The sequence below is a fragment of the Salvelinus fontinalis genome, chromosome 14, assembly GCF_029448725.1.
Source record: "Salvelinus fontinalis isolate EN_2023a chromosome 14, ASM2944872v1, whole genome shotgun sequence".
NCBI lineage: Eukaryota > Metazoa > Chordata > Actinopteri > Salmoniformes > Salmonidae > Salvelinus > Salvelinus fontinalis.
The window spans coordinates 34,205,367-34,228,526 of record NC_074678.1 but is presented as its reverse complement, the minus strand read 5'-3'; the positions used below and the strand labels follow the sequence as shown (position 1 = coordinate 34,228,526).

Below are 23,160 nucleotides of genomic sequence, written 5' to 3'. Positions count from 1 at the left end.
TTGCTATTATAAACTGGTTTCCAATGTAATTAGAGCAGTAAAAATAAATGTTTTGTCATACCCATGGTATATGGTCTCATATACCACGGATTCCAGCCAATCAGCATTCAAGGCTCGAACCACCCAGTTTATACCACGGGTATGAAAAAATATGTAGTTTTACTGCTCTAATTACATTGGAAACCAGTTTATAATAGCAATAAGGCTCCTTGGGGGTTTGAGATATATGGACAATACACCCATAGCTGTGTCCAAGCACTCTGCGATGTGTCGTGCATAAGAACAGCCCGTAGCCATGTATATTGGCCATATACCACACCTCTTTGGCCCTTATTGCTTAAATATACCACGGCTGTCAGCCAATCAGTATTCAGGGCTCGAACCACCCAGTTTATAAATACCTTTATATCGTCATGTTCTTTATATTCATCCATCTGTCTTTGTAAACATGTCATTTGATTAAAGGGATAGTTTGGTATTTTGGCAATGAAGCCATTTATCTACTTCCCCAGAGTCTGATGAACTCGTGGAGACCATTTTTATGTATCTGCATGCAGTTTGAAGGAAGTTGATAACAAGTCATCGCTAGTTAGCACTGGCTCGCAAAACTACCTTTAACTTCCTTCATAGTGGACGCAGATACATAAAAATGGTTAAGCTGACTCTTGGGAAGTAGATCATGTACCCCATTGCCACAATCCTGAACTTTCCCTTTGATTGACTGTAGGCTATTTGACCGTTTACTGAGAGAGGTGACTGAATAAAACACAGTGGATTGTAGAGACATGGAATGCTCACCATTCCGAGCAGCATAGTCCTGACAGGACATGTTGGGGACGTCACAGTACAGACCAGTCCAGCCCACAGGACAGTGACATGACCAGGTGGTCTGTGACTGGGAACAGGACCCTCCGTTCCTGCACAGTGGCTGGCTACACAAGTTCACAAAGTTCTGCAATGGGACAAATGGAGTAGGTTGATGCTAGTGTTGATTTTCATATGAAGAACCAGACAAAGAGAGATGTCATAATCAGATACCTTAAAAAAAAAAGTTCAACGCCATTTTACACATTCTCTCTCTACCTGGCAGTTCTGCCCGTTGTAGCCTACAGGGCAGGTGCAACGGTAGGATCCTAGGCCGTCTGTACAGGTCCCTCCGTTCTTACAGGGCTGAGAGTCACACTCATTCTGCTCATACTGACAGAAGGTCCCGTAGAAACCAGGACGACAACGACACGAGAAGGTGTTGATGTCGTCAACACAGGTCCCGTTATTCAGACAGGAACTAAGGGAAATAGAGGGAGAGAGAAAGAAAGATAATGTGGTCACGCATGATGGAAGTCCTTGGTCCTTGGCCAGCTCTCCTGCTATCTCTCTCAGAATGACCTTCTTGATCCAAATCAGTCAGGTTTCAAGACTAGTCATTCAACTGAGATTGCTCTTCTCTGTGTCACGGAGGCGCTCCGCACTGCTAAAGCTAACTCTCTCTCCTCTGCTCTCATCCTTCTAGACCTATCGGCTGCCTTTGATACTGTGAACCATCAGATCCTCCTCTCCACCCTCTCCGAGTTGGGCATCTCCGGCGCGGCCCACACTTGGATTGCGTCCTCCCTGACAGGTCGCTCCTACCAGGTGGCGTGGCGAGAACCTGTCTCCGCACCACGTGCTCTCACCACTGGTGTCCCCCAGGGCTCTGTTCTAGGCCCTCTCCTATTCTCGCTATACACCAAGTCACTTGGCTCTGTCATATCCTCACATGGTCTCTCCTATCATTGCTACGCAGACGACACACAATTAATCTTCTCCTTTCCCCCTTCTGATAACCAGGTGGCGAATCGCATCTCTGCATGTCTGGCAGACATATCAGTGTGGATGACGGATCACCACCTCAAGCTGAACCTCGGCAAGACGGAGCTGCTCTTCCTCCCGGGGAAGGACTGCCCGTTCCATGATCTCGCCATCACGGTTGACAACTCCATTGTGTCAACACCCTGTCGTTCTCAACTAACATCAAGGCGGTGACCCGTTCCTGTAGGTTCATGCTCTACAACATTCGCAGAGTACGACCCTGTCTCACACAGGTAGCGGCGCAGGTCCTAATCCAGGCACTTGTCATCTCCCGTCTGGATTACTGCAACTCGCTGTTGGCTGGGCTCCCTGCCTGTGCCATTAAACCCCTACAACTCATCCAGAACGCCGCAGCCCGTCTGGTGTTCAACCTTCCCAAGTTCTCTCACGTCACCCCGCTCCTCCGCTCTCTCCACTGGCTTCCAGTTGAAGCTCGCATCCGCTACAAGACCATGGTGCTTGCCTACGGAGCTGTGAGGGGAACGGCACCTTCGTACCTTCAGGCTCTGATCAGGCCCTACACCCAAACAAGGGCACTGCGTTCATCCACCTCTGGCCTGCTCGCCTCCCTACCTCTGAGGAAGTACAGTTCCCGCTCAGCTCAGTCAAAACTGTTCGCTGCTCTGGTACCCCAATGGTGGAACAAACTCCCTCACGACGCCAGGTCAGCGGAGTCAATCACCACCTTCCGGAGACACCTGAAACCCCACCTCTTTATGGAATACCTAGGATAGGAGAAAGTAATCCTTCTAACCCCCCCCCCCTAAAAGATTTAGATGCACTATTGTAAAGTGGTTGTTCCACTGGATATCATAAGGTGAATGCACCAATTTGTAAGTCGCTCTTGATAAGAGCGTCTGCTAAATGACTTAAATGTAAGTCTTTGCGTTTTGCAAAGGAAATCAATTTTCAATACTTGTTTCTAAATGCCTCCCAGTCCACATGTAGCCACATATCAAAAAAGAAAACTCATTGAAGAATAATTTTGAGTGAATCAACTTTAAACACTTTAACACAGTGACTGTAGTTACAGTCCTTTGTAACCCACCTCTCAGTGCATTCTGGGATGTTGTGTTCACATAGGATTCCGTCGAAGCCTGGCCGGCACTCGCAGACGAAGCTGTTGACGTAGTCCTGGCACACGGCTCCGTTCCGGCACGGTTGACTGGCACACTCATCCATCTCTGCCTCACAGCGCTCCCCATCAAACCCTGGCCGGCAGTCACAGGAGAATCCTCCCACTCCATCCACACAGGAACCGCCGTTCAGACACGGGTCTGAGAGAGAGCGAGAGAGAGAGAGAAAGAGAGAGAGACAAGAAGTTCAACAGACCCACAATAGAAGCTGTTTGTGAAGATCGATACATTAGCTCCAGAGAGGAGTACAGTACACAAGATGCTCGGGCTATCCGTGGGAGTGTGCACAAGAGCTGGGTGATAACTCACTGGGGGAGCAGTCATCGATGTTGGCCTGGCAGTTGAGACCACTGTAGCCTGGCTGACACTTGCACACGTAGCTGCCCTGGCTGTTGATGCAACGGGCGCTGTTCTGACACGGGTTCTTCCTGCACTCATCCACATCCTCAGTGCAACGAGGGCCTATTCAAACATCCCATTTTAATGAACATCATGGTAGAAAATCTCTCCAACACTCACACCTTTACCCTCTGTGTGAATACACACCTTGCCAGCCGCTGGGACATCTACAGGTGTAAAAGGTGTAGTCTGGGGTTGGCTGACACACACCTCCCCGCTCACATGGATGAGACGCACAGGGAACCAACTCCTCCTCACAGTGTTTTCCTGTGGACACAATATTGTTCATTTCCAAAATGCCCATTATACAATCAACGTCAACTCCACCAGAGGGAATATGTCCTGGGTAGTACCGTAGAGCGGATGGTATTGTTACCTGAGTACGGAGCGGCACACAGGCAGGTGTAGCTGTTGACTCCGTCCACACAGGTACCATGGTTCTCACACGGGCTTGATGCACACTCCTCTATGTTGACCTCGCAGTTCACACCTGAGGGGAGAGTGAGGAAGGAAATTAGTGGGGTTTTAAATAAAACGGCGAACAGAATGACACTTGACTCTATTGAGGACTGCAGTTTAATGGGATCATCTGTATAATGAATAATTATTTAGAAAAGCCTGATTCAGACCTGTGAATCCGGGGCGACACTGGCAGGAGTATCCGTTGAGTCTGTCCACACAGCTGCCACTGTGCTGGCAGGGGCTGGACTGGCACTCATCCTTCTCCTGGTCACAGTGCTGCCCCACCCAGCCAGACTCACACTCACAATGGTACCTACACACAGACCAAGGGAGGGAGTAAGGGTTCATGACAGACAGAGAGTAACCTAAAGTATGCATTTCTATCATATGAACTATGTGTTGGAGCCCAGGAAGATCAGCTGACGTCATGGTGTCAGCTAATGGGGCTACTAATACAATTCAACATTTTCATTCGTATAACCTGAAATCATATATGTCAGAGAGAAAGAGATAAGGTGAGGAGAGGCGTACCCGCTCTGCTGCTCTACACAGTCTCCGTGTACACAGGGCCGGGGGGCACAGTGGTCAGTGCCAGAATGGCACAGGGGGCCGTGGGTGCCAGGGGGGCACTGGCAGATGAAGCCGTTCACCTTGTCTACACATGTGCCACCACTCATACACGGGCTGGAATTACACTCATTGATGTCCACGTCACATTTTGCACCTGAGAGAAATAATCCAGAAATTACTTAATTAATTCACTGGAAAAATCAAGCATGTACTGTCATTAACATGGAGAAGCATCTGAATAGTTGAGAGGGAAAAGTATGTGTGTTTACCTGTGTACCCTGGAGCACAGACACACTTGTACTCATTGATCCCATCCTGGCACTCCCCATACTCACAGGGGTTACTGGCGCAGTCATCAACATTGATCTCACAGTTCACCCCTGAGAAGAAAACCAGAAGATAAACCATTTAGCTTTGATGCAAATGTAAGAAAGAAAGGAAGGATGCATTTGGAAGCTTTTTGAATAGGCACTCCATTACAAAAGTTAGCTGCAGTTCTAGCTGACCGTGTTTAACAGGCGTGTTCCAAAGACAGTGAGCTAGCTGAGCGAGTGAAAGTATATGTGACCTAAGCTGTCTCCTGCGCGGGTGCGGGTGTGTGTGTGTGTGTGTGTACAGTACCAGTGCACTGGCCTGGACAAATCCCCCAGGCCAGGGCAGCGTGCTGGGCAGAGCAGAGCTGGGCCTACCCTTATGACTGATCCCCTCCTGTCTGAGTGCTCTGAGCTGAGAGCTCTGCTCTACCCTGCAGGAAGCCACTTCTACTCCACAGAACAGAGTAGGAACTGCTGGTGTTGCAAGTTCACAGGAGCACAGCACAGAGCTTTGGGGCTGACAGCACTGAGTGAGCAGCAGTTAAAAGGGTCAGTTGGAGATACATAACAAACACCAATTAAGTCATGGTCTACTTCAGTTTCACAAACTAGAAATCAGTCATGGTCTAGAGTCTAGACCAAAGTTTCACAAATAGTACATAGACAGAGATGCACCGTCCACACCGCACAGTGTATGTGAGTTTTTTTGTTTGCCCAAACATTCTGTTATTGCACTGGTTTCCCCTTATTACGAACGTTTTTGTAACCCAAAAACAAAGAAATACGAAAAATATTTCACCCATTCTTTCGCTGCGCTCACCTGAGGTGCCAGGCAGACAGTTGCACTGGTACTTGTTGACTAGGTCGATGCACCGTCCGCGGTTCTGGCAGGGGTTGCTGTGGCACTCCATGACCTGGATGTTACATATGGAGCCGGTGTAGCCCGGGTCGCAGTCACAGGAGAAGGTGGCGATGCCATCACGACACACACCATGGTGGCAGGGCTCCGGGTCACAGTCATCTATGTTCTCCTTACACAGTGGCCCATAGAAGCCTGGGGAGAGAAACCACACATTGAGTTACGGTTAAATATTCCCTGTGTTAAAGCTTTAGTTTAGACATCACGGTTTTAACACGCAAGAAATATATATACATATACAGTTGAAGTCGGAAGTTTACATACACTTAGGTTGGAGTCATTTAAACTCGTTTTTCAACCACTCCACAAATTTCTTGTTAACAAACTATAGTTTTGTCAAGTCGGTTAAGACATCTACTTAGTGCATGACACAAGTCACTTTTCCAACAATTGTTTACAGACAGATTATTTCACTTATAATTCACTGTATCACAATTCCAGTGGGTCAGACTGGAAACACTAAGTTGACTGCGCCTTTAAACAGCTTGGAAAATTCCTGGCTTTAGAAGCTTCTGATAGGCTAATTGACACCATTTGAGTCAATTTGAGGTGTAGCTGTGGATGTATTTCAAGGCCTACATTCAAACTCAGTGCCTCTTTGCTTGACATCAAGTGAAAATCAAAAAGAAATCAGCCAAGACCACAGAGAAAAAATTGTAGACCTCCACAAGTCTGGTTCATACTTGGGAGTAAATTCCAAACGCCTGAAGGTACCACGCTCATCTGTACAAACAATAGTACGCAAGTATAAACACCATGGGACCACGCAGCCGTCATACCGCTCAGAAAGGAGACGCTTTCTGTCTCCTAGAGATGAACGTACTTTGATGCGAAAAGTGCAAATTAATCCCAGAACAGCAGCAAAGGACCTTGTAAAGATCCTGGAGGAAATAGGTAAAAAAGTATCTATATCCACAGTAAAACAAGTCCTATATCGACATAACCTGAAAGGTCGCTCAGCAAGGAAGAAGCCACTGCTCCAAAACCGCCATGGGGGTGGCAGCATCATGTTGTGGGGGTGCTTTGCTGCAGGAGGGACTGGTGCGCTTCACAAAATAGATGGCATCATGAGGGAGGGAAATTATGTGGATATATTGAAACAACATCTCAAGACATCAGTCAGGAAGTAAAAGCTTGGACACAAATGGGTCTTCCATGGACAATGACCCCAAGCATACTTCCAAAGTTGTGGCAAAATGGCTTAAGGACAAGAAAGTCAAGGTATCGGAGTGGCCATCACAAAGCCCTGACTTCAATCCTATAGAAAATTTGTGGGCAGAACTGAAAAAGTGTGTGCAAGCAAGGAGGCCTACAAGCCTGACTCAGTTACACCAACTCTGTCAGGAGGAATGGGCCAAAATTCACCCAACTTATTGTTGGAAGCTTGTGGAAGGATACCTAAAACATTTGACCCAAGTTAAACAATTTAAAGGCAATGCTACCAAATACTAATTGAGTGTATGTAAACTTCTGACACACTGGGAATGTGATGAAAGAAATAAAAGCTGAAATAAATCACTCTCTACTATTATTGACATTTCACATTCTTACAATAAAGTGGTGATCCTAACTGACCTAAGACAGGGAATTTTTACTAGGATTAAATGTCAGGAATTGTGAAAAACTGAGTTCAAATGTATTCGGCTAAGGTGTATGTAAACTTCCAACTTCAACTGTATGCATACACACACACACACACACACACACACACACACACACACACACACACACACACACACACACACACACACACACACACACACACACACACACAGTACCAGTCAAAAGCTTGGACACACCTACTCATTCAAGGGTTTTTCGACATTTTACTATTTTCTACATTGTAGAATAATAGTGAAGACATCAAAACTATGAAATAACACATATGGAATATTGTAGTAACCCCAAAAAATTGTTAAACAAATCAAAATATATTTTATATTTGATATTCTTCGAAGTAGCCACCCTTTGCCTTGATGACAGCTTTGCACATTCTTGGCATTCTCTCAACCAGCTTCATGAGGTAGTCACCCAGAGTGCATTTCAATTAACAGGTGTGCCTTGTTAAAAGTTAATTTGTGGAATTTCTTTCCTTCTTAATGCGATTGAGCCATTCAGTTGTGTTCTGACAAGGTACGGGTGTCTCAACGTCAACAGTGAACAGGCGACTCCGGGATGCTGGCCTTCTAGGCAGAATTCCTAATTCCTAATCTTAATCTTTTCTTTTTATTGGCCAGTCTGAGATATGGCTTTTTGTTTGCAACTCTGCCTAGAAGGCCAGCATCCCGAAGTTGCCTCTTCACTGTTGACGTTGAGACTGGTGTTTTGCGGGTACTATTTAATGAAGCTGCCAGTTGAGAACTTGTGAGGCTTATTTTTCTCAAACTAGACACTCTAATGTACTTGTCCTCTTGCTCAGTTTTGCACTCGGGCCTCCCAATCCTCTTTCTATTCTGGTTACAGCCAGTTTGCGCTGTTCGGTGAAGGGAGTAGTACACAGCATTGTATGAGATCTTCAGTTTTTTTGCAATTTCTCGCATGGAATTGCCTTCATTTCTCAGAACAAGAATAGACTGACGAGTTTCAGAAGAAAGGTCTTTGTTTCTGGCCATTTTGAGCATGTAATCGAACCCACAAGTGCTGATGCTCCAGATACTCAACAGGTCTAAAGAAGGCCAGTTTTATTGCTTCTTTAAATCAGAACAGTATTCAGCTGTAATAACATAATTGCAAAAGAGTTTTCAAATGATCAATTAGGCTTTTAAAATGATAAACTTGGATTAGCTAACACAATGTGCCATTGGAACACAGGAGTGATGGTTGCTGATAATGGGCCTCTGTATGCCTATGTAGATATTCCATAAAAAAATCTGCCGTTTCCTGCTACAAAAGTAATTTACAACATTAACAATACCTACACTGTGTTTTTGATCAATTTGATGTTATTTTAATGGACAAAAAATTTGCTTTTCTTTCAAAAACAAGGACATTTCTAAGTGACCCCAAACTTTTGAACATTAGTGTGTACACACACACACACACACACACACACACACACACACACACACACACACACACACACACACACACACACACACACACACACACACACACACACACACACGGTTAGTACCTTCAGCACATTCACACTCGTATCCGTTGGGTCGGTCGATACACTTGGCCCCGTTGAGGCAGGGCGTGCTGGAACACTCGTCAATGTCGATCTGACACATCTCCCCACTGAATCCTAAAGGCCAGGGACGGAACTCAGCGTCAAATACTGTAGCTAGACACCTTCTGAAACACTATTGAGAAATGAATTTGATTAGAAAAAGGCAGACGAACCTAGAGGGCACTGGCAGATGTAGCGTTTGACTTGATCCAGACAGATCCCTTGGTTCAGACATGGAGAGCTAGCACACTCATTGATGTCAATCTCACAGTGTGTTCCCTCAAATCCTGGAAACAGAGAGAATATTACACAACAGTACTGTGTGTGTGTGTGTGTGTGTGTGTGTGTGTGAGAAAGAGAGATAGGGAATCACTGATCACTTACCTTCCATACAGATGCAGCTGTAGTCTCCTATGCGGTCCAGACAGGTGCCGTCGTTCTGGCAGGGGCTGGAGACACACTCATTGATGTCTGTCTCACAGCGCGGCCCACCATAACCTCTTGCACAGTTACATGTGAACGAGCCATCCGTGTTCACACACAATCCTCCATGCTCACAGGGGTTTGGACCTGAGGGGAAGCCTGAGAGGTTAGTTACACAGAACTATAAAGGAGTACAGAAAGTACCAAACAGAGAGGAAGGATAGTTCTTACAGAATAGTCTGTATAGTCTAATCACAAAACACTTTGGGTATCATGTGCTTTGATCTGTCCCTCACCAATGATGCACTCGTTGATGTCGTCATTGCAGGTGCTTCCCTTGTAGCCTGGGGCACAGTTGCAGTTGAACATGCCGTTGATGGGGTTAGTGTCGCACTGCGCCCCGTCCCGGCACGGGCTACTAATGCAGGCATCGTTCACGTGGCACAGCAAACCTGGCAGGGAATATTCAACAGTCACTTAACCTGTGTGTTTTCTGTGCTTATAGATTCCCCTTGGGGATTAATACATTATCTTTCTACTTATCCATTGATCAGTCTATACGAGACAGCTGTATATATCTACGCAGGAGACAGGCTGTTTGTCCCCACCTGTCTTTCCATAGGGGCAGACACAGAGGAAGGATGCCACACGGTCGATACAGGTGGAGCCCTTGGTGCAGGCAGCCGTAGCACAGTCATCTATGTTCTCAGAGCAGTCCAGGCCACTCCAGCCGTTGACACACACACAGGTGTAGCTGCCCTGGATGTTGCTGCAGGTCCCTCCGTTCTGACACGTGTTGGGCTGCAGGCGACACTCATCCACATCCTCTGTACAGGACTGACCTGTAGGGGGTTGGGGGAAGAGAGTTGGACACGTGAGACTAGAGTAGAAAAATGTCCCCCATTTAGACACAGAGAGAAACCACAGACAGACACAGAAACACAGACACTGAACAAAATACAGAAACTGAAACAAAGAAGAAAAAAGACAAACAGAAAAGATCATAGACTATCTTTATACTTACCAGTCCATTCCGGGGGACATTTGCAATTGTAGGTATTGACGCCATCCATGCAGGTCCCTCCATTTTGGCAGTGATGGTCGGGGCAGTCGTCAATGTTGTTGTCACAGTTAGTCCCATTGAAACCTGCGAGGAGAGTGTCAAAAATAGGAATGATACTTATTATTTCACCGCTATCAATCTGGCTGACAACCTCTGTCATATCATGTATCAGTTATCATAGTGATAACAAGTTATATTGTAAACAGATAACATGGGCTATGGTTGACAGTGCTTGATTGTTTTGCCTATAAAGCTCTGCTGGGTACAGTAGGGTTTTAATACATGGTGAATAGTGTTACAGCGCCAGCAGGATTCTAGTGCTTGCACCTCAAACATTGATTGCAACAATATGCTGCATGCATACAGGCCTCATGAAGCCCTTCTCTCGTTCTTTTCTTTCTTTCTTTCTTTCCTTCCTTTCCTTCTTTATTTCCTTTCCTTTCCTCGCTCTCTCTCACCTGGCAGGCAGTGGCACCAGTAGCTGGTCTCAGAAGTCTGGCGACACGTGCCCCCGTTGAGGCAGGGCGAGGGGGTGCAGGGGATGTAGGGGGTCTCACAGTGGCGGCCGGTGAACCCGGGGGCGCAGTTACATCTGTAGGAGCCGGGGGTGTTGACACACGCCCCTTGGTTCTGACACACCGGGGCGGAGGCAGCACACTCGTCAGTGTCGTTGAGGCAGCGGGGACCCCAGTAGCCTGCAGGACAGGTACAGCTGAACTTGCCCCCGGACAGAGAGCTGCAGGTGCCTCCGTTAGCACAGGGTCCTGGTAGACAGGTGTCCACACGCTCACATCGTATGCCTGGATGCACAGGGAGAGAGAGAGAGAGATGAGTGGGCTAATATAAGGTTATATAACAGAAAAATAGAGGAAACAGAGCCTCATGTCCTTGTAACCTTGGTTACGTATCATGACCACAACATACAGTACAGAGTTCTGATCAATGCAAAGGCTAAGAACTGTCCTGAACACATGTACCAAACATATGACAAATAGTGGAAATAATGTATTGGGATTTGGACGAGTGAATTGCACAGCACTTGTCAGGAATGGACTGTACAGTAGTACTTTTGAGTCAGAGAGGAGCTGACCTGTCCACCCGTGAGCACACTGGCACTTGTACTTGTCGAGGGAGAGCAGGTTGCAGACTCCTCTGTTGGCACAAGGGTTGTTGGGATAGCAGGTGGAGTTCTGGGGAGTCTGACAGTGCTGCCCGGTGTAGCCCAGGGGACAGGAGCAGGTGGGGCTGCCCGACACAGCCACTGAGCAGTTCCCTCCATTTAGACAGTAACCAAGATGACACGGGTCTTTGTGATGGCAGTACTCACCCAGGAAGCCTGCGGCACACCTGTAGACAGAGGACAATAGGAGTTTTCTCAGTTAGCTACTACATTAAAGACAGCATATTATCAGCTATAGAAACCTACACTACAAACACTATACATCAAAGAGGAAGAGAAGCAGTAATAGTAGACAGTACATGTCATAGTGTGAGAATCTTTTGTTGGAGAGGGTGTGTGTGATTCATACAGGGAAAATATTATTTGGCCTAGTCATGTCAATTGGAGCTAAGACATTTGAAAAGGGTGGAAAGGGTGACAGCAAGGTCAAGTTTTTGAAATATCAAAAAGCAGAAGGATGTGACGAGGTGGTTTTACATGGAAGTTACCCAAGTGGCAAAAACTAAAAACAAGAACAATCCTATGTGGAGTTGGACAAACACTTGGAACCTGTGTGTGTGTGTGTGTGTGTGTGTGTGTGTGTGTGTGTGTGTGTGTGTGTGTGTGTCTGCTAGGTCACAAGACATAGGGAATACATTTCTCTTTTCTTCTCTCTCTGTAAAGTGATTTAACCACATGACGAACAGCACAGAGGGAATTATAATATTGCACAAGAGGAAAAATGAAAACCTGCACTCCACACCCGTTCTATCCCCTACCCCTGTCCCACCACCCCCTACTTTCACTTTCCGCTTCTCTCGGTCTGACATTTCCCTCTCAGTTTGACTCTTTCTATTTGGCAGTGTAATTTGTACTGTAATCAACTAGACGTGTGTGTATTTAAGTCTGGTATTTTGTCTTGGTTGTCTCTGTATTTTCTTAAGTGCTATCTGTGGGTTGTGGTCAGAGACTGATGTTGAAGAATCATCAGTGGTCAGTCACCCTGCTCTAGACAGACACTGTCTCAGGGGCCTTTTGCTCCTCAGTGCTGCTGAGTGTGTGTGTTAGTGTCTGGCACCCTGCCGACACATTGTCGAGGGACTCTCAGCCACAGAGGGAACTGCTGCCTCACAGATACAGGCCACCACACCTACCTCCCTGAGGAGGCTCAGGTAACAGACGACAGGAACACAAACACAGCCTTTTCAGATCTCACCCCCCCATACACACAGTTACCTTTTCAAACCGGTAATATTTTTTTTGTTCGCAGATAATTGACGGACAAACATGCAGTTTGGAGGAGCACAGTAAATGAGAATAATTTGAATCTTTTGAAATGGAGATGGGAATCTTTTTTAAATGGAGTCTCACACGTACTATATTTATTCTGAACTAAACGCAGCTTGAAAATATTAGGTTGAGAGAGCATGGGAAACTCCGGCTGTCATGATTAATGACAGAGAGAAGCCCAGAATAGATCAATAGAAAGTGTGTAAGTGTTGTCTTCACCCAAGTATTCATCGCACAGTCCGAGGGTTCACATACCTGTTTTAACACACTTGTTGTTTCACACACACAACCTCTAGAAAGACAAGGAAAACAGATCTTCAAAGAGCTGTGACACAGACTTCTTCACCTCACCTCTCTCCGATTGGACATGCTCCACAGGCATAGCTACTTCCCCAGAACTCCTACCCATCCCTCCATCTTGTCTCCTCCCTGTCTCAGCACTTCTCTCCAGTTACACTATCCACACCATCGACAGGCTGTACTAAGAGGTATCTCAACAATACTAATGCCCTGGGAATTTACACTCCCCTCTACTCCATGACAACCTCTCAACCCTCTGAAAGAATGATGACACGGCCCCTGCTCCCCTGACATAGATCACATTAGCGGCCTGTCAAACAAAGCCGACCATGTCCACGTTAGTATTCATTTTATGTTTCAGCAGTAAGACCTATACTGTATGATTAAAGGGAACAATATGTTTTACTGCGTAGATGGCTATAAACTAATGTGCACTTATTTGAAAAATCTGTCTGAAATTCAACAGTGTTGAAAGAAAAGATTACATAAATTTGATTGAATTAAATTGGGATTATCAAACCGGTGTTGCCAAAACGAAATGTCACAGCGTCAGCGATAGATAGGTGTCCTTCAGGTTTTTGTGCTCTATTCAACATACACTGAACAAAAATATAAACGCAACATGTAAAGTGTTGATCCCATGTTTCATGAGTGACAATAAATGATCACAGAAATGTTCCATACACACAAAAAGCTTATTTCTCTAAAATGATGTGCACAAATGTGTTTACATCCCTGTTACTGAGCATTTCTCATTTGCCAAGATAATCCATCCACCTGACAGGTGTGGCATATCAAGACGTTGAGTAAGCAGAATGATCATTGCACAGGTGCACCTTATGCTGGGGACAATAAAAGGCTACTCTAAAATGTGCAGTTGTGTCCCACAACACAATCCCACAGATGTCTCAAGTTTTGAGGAAGTATGCAACTGGCATGCTGACTGCAGTAATGTCCACCAGAGCAGTTGCCAGATAATTGAATGTTCATTTCTCTACCATAAGCCGCCTACAACATAGTTGTAGAGAATTTGTCCGAACGTCCAACCGGCCTAACAACCGCAGACCACATGTATGGCGTTGTTGCTGATGATTTACTGATGTGAGAGTGCCCCATGGTGGGGGTGGGTTATGGTATGGGCAGGCCTAAGCTACGGACAACGAACAAAAGTGCATTTTATCGATGGCAATTTGAATGCACAGATACCATGACGAGATCCTGAGGCCCATTGTTGTGCCATTCATCCGCCGCCATCACCTCATGTTCCGGCATGATAATGCACAGCCCCATGTTGCAAGGATCTGTACACAGTTCTTGCATGGCCAGCATACTCACCAAACGTGTCCCCAATTGAGCATGTTTGGGATGCTCTAGATTGATGTGTAAGACAGCGTGTTCCAGTTCCCGCCAATATCCAGCAATTGTGGGACAACATTCCACAGGCCACAATCAACAGCCTGATCAACTATGCGAAGGAGATGTGTCGCGCTGCATGAGGCAAATGGTGGTCACACCAGATTTTATTTCAATTGAATGATTTCTTTATATCAACTGTAACTCTCTTTGAAATTGTTGCATGCTGCACATCAGTATAATATTGCCACTAACCAAATCAGTACCTACCCCTTGCAACAGAAGAGCAAGGCTGTGCATGACACACATCATTACTATTATGGGAGAGGACCTAAAATGACTTACACTAAGTGTACAAAACATTAGGAACACCTGCTCTTTCCATGACATAGACTGACCAGGTGAATCCAGGTGAAAGCCATGATCCCTTATTGATGTCACCTGTTAAATACACTTCAATCAGTGTAGATGAAGGGGAGGAGACCGGTTAAATAAGGATTTTTAAGCCTTAAGTCAATTGAGACATGGATTGCGTGTGTGCCATTGAGAGGGTAAATGGGCAAGACAAAATAATTAAGTGCCTTTGAACGGGGTATGGTAATACGTGCCAGGCACACAGTTGAGTGTATCAAGAACTGCAACACTGCTGGGTTTTTCCACACTCAACCGTTTACATCAAGAATTGTCCACCACCCAAAGGACATCCAATCAACTTGACACAACTGTGGGAAGCATTAGAGTCAACACGGGCCAGCATCCCTGTGGAACGCTTTCAACACCTTGTAGAGTATATGCCTGTCGAATTGAGGCTGTTCTGAGGGCAAAAGGGGTGGGACTCAATATTAGGAAGGTGTTTCCTAATATTTGATATACTCAGTGTATATAATACGACAAAACATGTTGGCCTGTGGAGTCTGTTCACTGAAATGTTGAACAAATAAAACATGTTGAACTTGAACAAAAAAAGAACTAGTATAAATCAGTCAAATACATCCAGACTGCTCCTCACCACATAGCTAGACTGTAGTCAGCTCTACTTTCAGGAATAACCCAGAGGTTCTGCAGCCAAACTCATCTATAGGATTCTTTGTTATCCTCAATGTGGGATTTTTCTTTCCCTCCCTGTTTCCTTCTCTCAGTTCAGTTCCCTGCAGCTTTCCTCTCTCTTCTCGTGGTGTCAGGTTTCTACAGCTGGTTCACATTAGAGGCCCCCGTCCAGTCCCTGCACCCCCTCTCCCTCTACCTCTGGCTCTCCGATGGCTGACCTCTCCCGGTCCTGTCCACTGGGGCGTGGGTGAGGGCTGAGGGGAGGATTTCGCCTCTCTAACTCTCTCATTTTCCCCGCCCACTCACTAATGCCTAATAGCTCTGTCATGCCCTCCTCCTCTCCTCTCTCCCTCTGGCCATCACACACTGACTGGGCTGCACAAACAGAGTTCTTGTTCACATTTCACACTCGCCTCATTCGCTTTGGCTGGTTGGACTGGAGCGTAGGTGGACTCTCTGGTGCAAGTATGTAGTATATATTCTACAGTAGAAAGTAACAATTCAAAACCAAAAATGATGGTGTAGGTTGAAAATATTGGGAGATGTGTGCCTCTTTTTAGAAGATCTAGGCCAGGGGTGTCAAACTCATTTTCCCCCAGGGGGCACATTCGGTATTCAATGAGGTCTGGAGGTCCACACTGAAAATGTGCTATATTTCCTAGCTGTAAAAATTTCATCACAGAATCATCCTTGGGGGACTGTGTGTTTAACACACCTGATCTAGGCTATAGGACACTCCATGGGCATAATAGAAAAGCTTTTCTTTTTGGCTTCTTTACAATAAAACTCTCACATTCCTTTTTGCTCACTGCATTCTATGCTCTTTACGAAGACATGTCAGAGAGGTATTTTTGGAAGCAAACACTCGGTCTCGTTCAGCTTCAGCTTTAACCTATTTTCATAAAGAGAAGAAAGAAAGGCTGCAAAAACAACACGAGTGATCGGGGGGAAAGGGGGAGGGGTGCGAATGGAAAGTAATTAATAGAGAGAGAAAAAGGGTGGATTGCGGGGAGACGGGAGAGGGAATGAAAGGCGGAAGAGAGGAGAGAAAGAGACTGTTGGAGGGTGGAGTCCAATGTTGGGCTGTGTGGTAAAATAGCAAACTGTATTTAAAAGCACTCCAAAAGAATCAAGATCTGACAGACAGAAGGAGGAATCCATTTTGAGTCTGTATGCTCCATCTGCTTTCCTCTGTTGTGTGGTGTCATTTAGTTATTAAGGTCTAGGAGGCCTACATATTTCATTGAGGTCATACAACCACTGGGCCTTTGAAAAGGCTCTCATTTTAAACTTCACGTGGTTAGCCCAGCTTAACTGTACTGGCTTCAGAGATGGGACATTAGACCACAGTGGGATGGCTTCAGTGGCTTCACCTCTTCATTATTGTCATTATCACCACAGATTTTGTCACAGAGTTCCACTTGTCACTGCAGTGTCTTGTGGGTTTAGAATCTGGTTGTTATATTCCCCACTATTCTGTAAGGCTTCCTCCCTTTGAGGGTGAGAGTGGGTGTGTGAAGAGTGTGTGGACATGTGGGAGGTGTGCATGTGTGTGCGTGTGGCAGGAACAAACACACACCCTCAAAAGGGACAGTCCCTCTTGGCTCGCGGGCCATGTTGACAAGAGTTGGCAATGATGAATGGTCTCCTCTCCACCCCGTCCTGAACCTTCCCATAGACCATACACACAGACCCCAGTCATACCCCTCCCTAACATCCACCAACACCCCCGCCGGCGGACCTCTTCCTAGCCCTATGTGCCAGCCACACTTCAGCTCGTTCCCTGCTTGACTGTCCCAGTGCCAGGCCAGCCACTCCCTAGTCTCAAGGTGCCCTTGGGCCTGGCTTTAGCCTCTTATCTGTGTGGTTCCACACTATCAATGCATCTAGTTGAGCTGTGGTGGTAAGAGGACTGTGATGACTCTAGAGTATGAAGAGAAAAATCAACGCCTTGGGTTTGTTTCTTCAAAATCACAGGGTTTTATTGACTTAGGTTTTGGTCATGTGTTTGCCTGGCCACTCAGTGTGTGTGTGTGTGTGTGTGTGTGTGTGTGTGTGTGTGTGTGTGTGTGTGTGTGTGTGTGTGTGTGTGTGTGTGTGTGTGTGTGTGTGTGTGTGTGTGTGTGTGTGTGTGTGTGTGTGTGTGTGTGTGTGTGTGTGTGTTATCAGCTACTGTGACTCTGTGCTTGCTAGTCTGCTGGAGTGGAGTAGAGGTATGGAGTAGAGTGCAGTGAAAGGAGTGAGGAAGTGACTGAGCTAAAGCAGTGCTCCGCCACTCTGCTCTCCCTCCTTACTGCTAGAGTTTCTGGTTCTCTCCTGTTTCACCTGAGGCTGTGTGATGCTCCATTGGGATAGGAAATCACATCATGGTTCTCTGCAGGGAAAGCCTAGGATGAAAGAGGACTGACAGACATGTAGAAAGGGGGTAAGGTTAAGTCAGTGGGACAAAGACAAGGGGTAACAGAGTGATTGAGGGACTGAGACACAAAAAGTAGGGTTGAGGGGTTAAATGAAAAGAAAGGGAGGAGATGGTGGGAATAATGAAAAGGGAGATAAATTCAGGGAGAGAGAGAGCAAAGGATTAAGAAGCCAGGTAAGTTGTGTCCAGAGGCATCTAGCCCGGCAGACTGAGAGATGACTGACAGACATAGTGATGAGTGAGGGGCAGTGACAGGGTAATTTCTCCCCCCTCCCCACCGCTCATCAGCGACGAGTCTGCTCTGAGATACTCTCCTCAAATTACTGCTAAAGAGACATCCTCCTTTCTTTTCTTTCTTTACTCTCTCTTTCTTCCTCCCTCTGCCCCAAGGCAAATTCTACTTGTCAGGTCAAACAAACTACACACTAAACTCTCTAGCCAGAAAAGAACGGGAGAGCAAGAGAGCGAGAGGAGAAATAATCAGTTTGCACCATGGCACTGCAGTAGACAAAGGGATTTTGTTCAGCAAAGAAAAAAAGTTTGGATGCCATCACTCTCGCCCTAGGGTTGCTGTGCTCAGGTACTAGGCTCTAGTATCTTGTGAATGTTCCTAAAAACAGGAACATCATCCAACGGCCATTCTCTTTGGGCCTTATTGGTCTAGCGTAGCATATGTTTTCTAAATGTTAAGATCAACACTGTGCTGTGACATATAGGTACACTTGGGCCCAGGCTCAACGGACAGGCGACACACAAAACACACAGCGGTGACACACGCCTCTTTCACACACCCTGGCTGAAGGTTTGTAGTCCCACCGGTCCAACAGCTGAAACACACCCTGCTCTGCCAATCAACCAGCCAGCCTCTCCCTCCCAGACTCTGCCTGCCAGCCAGCCCCTCCCTCCCAGACTCTGCTCTGCCAGCCAGCCAGCCAGCCCCTCCCTCACAGACTCTGCTCTGCCAGCCAGCCAGCCTCTCCCTCCAGACTCATCTCTCTCATACGTTCCCAGTAAGCAAAAATATAGACAGAGAGGAATGCTTGGGTGTCACCTCAATGAAAAAGCATTACTAAGCATCAGCTGAATGTGCCCCTATCTCCTTATCTGTATCCTCCTGTTCCCTTCTCTGTATCCTCCTGTTCCATTTGCACAAAAGCCAACGGGCAGCCATCAATCCGTCTTCAAGCACATTTCAGCCTGCCTCCCTCGTCCCCTGCCGGTGTCCGGCCTTGTCCAAAAGACAGCATGTCAACACAACAGTAGTCATCATAATTATCGCTCTCACCCCTGGGCTGCTCTACAGTCCATAATTACACATGTCTTGAGGGGGAATGGAAGGTCGCTGTTTATTTTTCACTGCTTGCCTTTTAATATGTTGGAAGTCTAATAAATACATAATGGGATTTTCACACAATGACTCTTTTGAGGTCGGCCGGCGGGAAGGAGCCGTGACTGTGTGACGACGGCACATAGACTGATTGGTTAATCAGTCTAACAGTTGCCCTGCTCTCGGTCACCTGACTGGCCTTGGACTGAAAGACTCCTCTCTTCAGGAGGCGCAGCCCGCTGCCAGGCCCCTCAGCCTTCACATACTCAACTCTGCTGCTACCGTTATCATCATAGACATTCAATATGGGACAAAGGAGTACATTTATATTTTTAGATAATAGAGAAGAGGGACGAACTCGAATGTTGAAACTTCCCTCTGGGGCAGTCAATGTCAGTTACTCAATAGTCACCCTTAAAACCAGTGTGTTTGACTCAAGTTCAGTGTTATTTTCCTTCGTTTCCCTTATATCCTCCTAGTCGTTCTCATTACAACCACTGATGGTAAAAAGCTACACCAAGGTCAGTGTCATGTTCTAGACCAGGGGAGGACACACAATGGAATCCCTGCACCTGTAGAGTAACATACACTATATATACACACACAAGTATGTGGACACCAGTTCAAATTAGTGGATTCGGCTATTTCAGCCACACCCGTTGCTGACACGTGTATAAAATCGAGCACACAGCCATAGAGAAACAATGAAAGTAGAATGGCCTTCAACGTGGCATCGTCATAGAATGCCACCTTTCCAAAAAGAAAATTGGTCAGATGTCTGCCCTGCTAGAGCTTCCCCGGTCAACTGTAACTGCTGTTATTGTGAAGTGGAAATGTCTAGGAGCAACAATGGCTCAGCCGCAACGTGGTAGGCCACACATGCTCACAGTAAGAGACCGGCGAGTACTGAAGTGTGTAGCTCGTAAAAATCATCTGTCCTTGGTTGCAACACTCACTACCGAGTTCCAAACTGTCTCTGGAAGCAACGTCAGCACAAGAACTGTTCGTCGGGAGCTTCATGAAATGGATTTCAATGGCCGAGCAGCCGCATACCCAAGCCTAAGATCACCGCACGCAATGCCAAGCGTCGGCTGAAGTGGTGTAAAGCTCGCCGCCATTGCACTCTGGAGCAGTGGAAACGCGTTCTCTGGAGTGATGAATCACGCTTCACAATCTGGCAGTCCGACGGACAAATCTGGGTTTGACAGATGCCAAAAGAACGCAACCTGCCCCAATGCATAGCACCAACTGTAAAGTTTGGTGGCGGAGGAATAATGATCTGAGGATGTTTTTCATGGTTTTGGCTAGGCCCCTTAGTTCCAGTGAAGGGAAATTTTAACACTCCAGCATACAATTACATTCTAGACGATTCTGTGATTCCAACTTTGTCGCATCAGTTTGGGGGAAGGCCCTTTAATGTTTCAGTATGACAATGCCCCCGTGCACAATGCGAGGTCCATACAGAAATTGTTTGTCGAGATCGGTGTGGAAGAACTTGACTGTCCTGCACAGAGATCTGACCTCAAGCCCATCGAAGTCCCCGCAACAATGTTCCAACATCTAGTGGAAAGCCTTCCCAGAAGAGTGGATGCTGTTACCGCAGCAAAGGGGGGGACCAACTCCATATTAATGCCCATGATTTTGGAATGAGATGTTTGACGAGCAGGTATCCACATTCTTTTGGTCATGTAGTGTATTTGCAAACATTGATTATAGCCTAGATGTTTTCTATTTATTTTGAAAGCAGCAAACCTTTCGTATTCCACAGGTTTGGGAACAGAAACCGAGTGTGATTCACATACCATTAAATGAAACGTAATAGGCTTATGACCCAGCTGTGTGCTTCCATAATTGGTGATCAGATTGGGAGTATCTGTTATTTCTCTGCTAAGGTCATAATTACAAGCACTTTCAAAGGAATTAGGCTTAGGCCTATGCCATGACAAACCTAAATAACTACAGACCTTTAAAGATCAAGGCAATTCCATGGTAACAGAGTGACACAGACTCAGATTTTTCACTGTAAAATGTATGTCAAATAAAAACCAATGATTGCAAAGTTTAAGTTGTATGGTTTGTTTATGCAAAAGGTCTACTTAACAATTTCCAATGAAAATTAGGTAGCACTGTACTTGACATCCAGCCACCTAACACGTTATGACACAGTCAATACCATGTCATTATGTCATAACAGCTGACATAACCTGTCATAATATGGTCATAACACTGTCACAAAATATATTTAGACCTGCATTATTTTATGGCTGGTTATGACACCTACATAAGAGTGTCAAAACTCACAAACCCTACCACACAAGGCAAAACATTCCATTACACCATAACCTACTTGTCAACAGTATGTTTATGTTATATACTCAAATTTACCATATTAAATTACCATTGTAATTGTGCACACATTGATGTCAGACATGCACCTACCCTAATGCACATTTCAGGAGCAGGACAAGACACCCTCTTTTTGACTGATGATTGACGTAAGGACATGTACATGATAGGCCTATCTGGCTTATATGATTATGCTGGTCATAATGCTTATTGACAGTGTCATAAAGTGTATTTTCTTAGTCCAAGTAAAGTGACACAGGATGGTCATAATGATGGAGTTAGTGTCATACAAAGCCACACAGTTGTGAGTGAACATGGAGTACTGCAGAGGGCTGAGGACACACCCCTGAGGGGCCCCTGTGTTAAGAGAAGAACTTGGGGCCTCCCGGGTGGCGCAGTGGTCTAGGGCACTGCATCGCAGTGCTAACTGCGCCACCAGAGTCTCTGGGTTCGCGCCCAGGCTCTGTCGCAGCCGGCCGCGACCGGGAGGTCCGTGGGGCGACGCACAATTGGCATAGCGTCGTCCGGGGTAGGGAGGGTTTGGCCGGTAGGGATATCCTTGTCTCATCGCGCTCCAGCGACTCCTGTGGCGGGCCGGGCGCAGTGCGCGCCAACCAAGGGGGCCAGGTGCACGGGGGTTCCTCCGACGCATTGGTGCGGCTGGCTTCCGGGTTGGAGGCGCGCTGTGTTAAGAAGCAGTACGGCTGGTTGGGTTGTGCTTCGGAGGACGCATGGCTTTCGACCTTCGTCTCTCCCGAGCCCGTACGGGAGTTGTAGCGAAGAGACAAGGTAGTAATTACTAGCGATTGGATACCACGAAAATTGGAGAGAAAATGGGATAAAAATTTAAAAATAAATAAATTTAAAAAAAGAGAAGAACTTGAAGAACAGTGCAGATGCAAGGTTTGGTAACAGAATGACAGTTAGTGCTGTTCGTGCCGGTATTCTATTATCAAACTTTGCATCTGCACTGTTCTTCAAGTAAATGTGTTTTTGTAAAATTTTATGTGGAAAGTGTTTAACTTTGCAATCATTGGTTTCTGTTTCACATACATTTTAAAGTGAAAAGTCAGTCTCAGTGTCACTCTGTTAATGTGGAATTCCCCAACATTAAAAAGCAATACCCTATCTGGATTTAGACAGTGAATGATAGTGTTACCAATGAATACAGTGGCAGAGTCTTTATTAATTTGGCAACAACAACTTGGGAGATCCCCCGAGATCTTTTTGCAGGTATAAGTATATATTTTGGTGGTGCTCTCAGTATTGGTATTAGTCAGTGTTCCCTGTGCCTGTGGAAAGTTGGGATTTGATGTATCCCTTGGGTTGGGTTAGTCCTGGACTCAACAATCAGCCGAGGGGTTCCTCCTCAGCCAAGCCAGTCTTACCTGCAGTACCCTGTCCCGTTGGTGAAGGTGGCACACGTAGCATTGTTCACACACGGCTTAACAGCATCCAGACACTGAAGAGCTGTAACAGACAGGAATACAACACATCAGTCAAGAATAGGGTTTAATGGTTGGAACTGGGTTACCAAAATTTACTGGGATTTTCCATCCAAACCCACTCCCCTTTCCCGGGATAAATAATTGCGAAAAAATGGTATATTATAA

At 46.1% G+C, this 23,160-nt stretch overlaps 1 protein-coding gene across 1 annotated transcript in view; it reads right to left on the bottom strand.

Annotated features, from left to right (window-relative positions):
* The window catches only part of notch2 (notch receptor 2), a 55,951-nt gene that overhangs the window by 12,988 nt on the left and 19,803 nt on the right, over positions 1 to 23,160 (bottom strand). The window contains exons 2-20 of the mRNA XM_055861495.1: positions 22,936 to 23,017; positions 11,397 to 11,653; positions 10,765 to 11,106; positions 10,268 to 10,390; positions 9,852 to 10,085; positions 9,540 to 9,695; positions 9,205 to 9,390; positions 8,994 to 9,107; positions 8,782 to 8,895; positions 5,550 to 5,783; positions 4,685 to 4,795; positions 4,377 to 4,569; positions 4,013 to 4,158; positions 3,760 to 3,873; positions 3,531 to 3,650; positions 3,294 to 3,446; positions 2,897 to 3,125; positions 1,084 to 1,285; positions 799 to 952 (exon numbers count right to left, since the gene is read on the bottom strand). Of these exons, the coding sequence (XP_055717470.1) occupies positions 799 to 952; positions 1,084 to 1,285; positions 2,897 to 3,125; positions 3,294 to 3,446; positions 3,531 to 3,650; positions 3,760 to 3,873; positions 4,013 to 4,158; positions 4,377 to 4,569; positions 4,685 to 4,795; positions 5,550 to 5,783; positions 8,782 to 8,895; positions 8,994 to 9,107; positions 9,205 to 9,390; positions 9,540 to 9,695; positions 9,852 to 10,085; positions 10,268 to 10,390; positions 10,765 to 11,106; positions 11,397 to 11,653; positions 22,936 to 23,017 (3,264 nt within the window). The remainder of the gene's footprint in view (positions 1 to 798; positions 953 to 1,083; positions 1,286 to 2,896; positions 3,126 to 3,293; positions 3,447 to 3,530; positions 3,651 to 3,759; positions 3,874 to 4,012; positions 4,159 to 4,376; positions 4,570 to 4,684; positions 4,796 to 5,549; positions 5,784 to 8,781; positions 8,896 to 8,993; positions 9,108 to 9,204; positions 9,391 to 9,539; positions 9,696 to 9,851; positions 10,086 to 10,267; positions 10,391 to 10,764; positions 11,107 to 11,396; positions 11,654 to 22,935; positions 23,018 to 23,160) is intronic.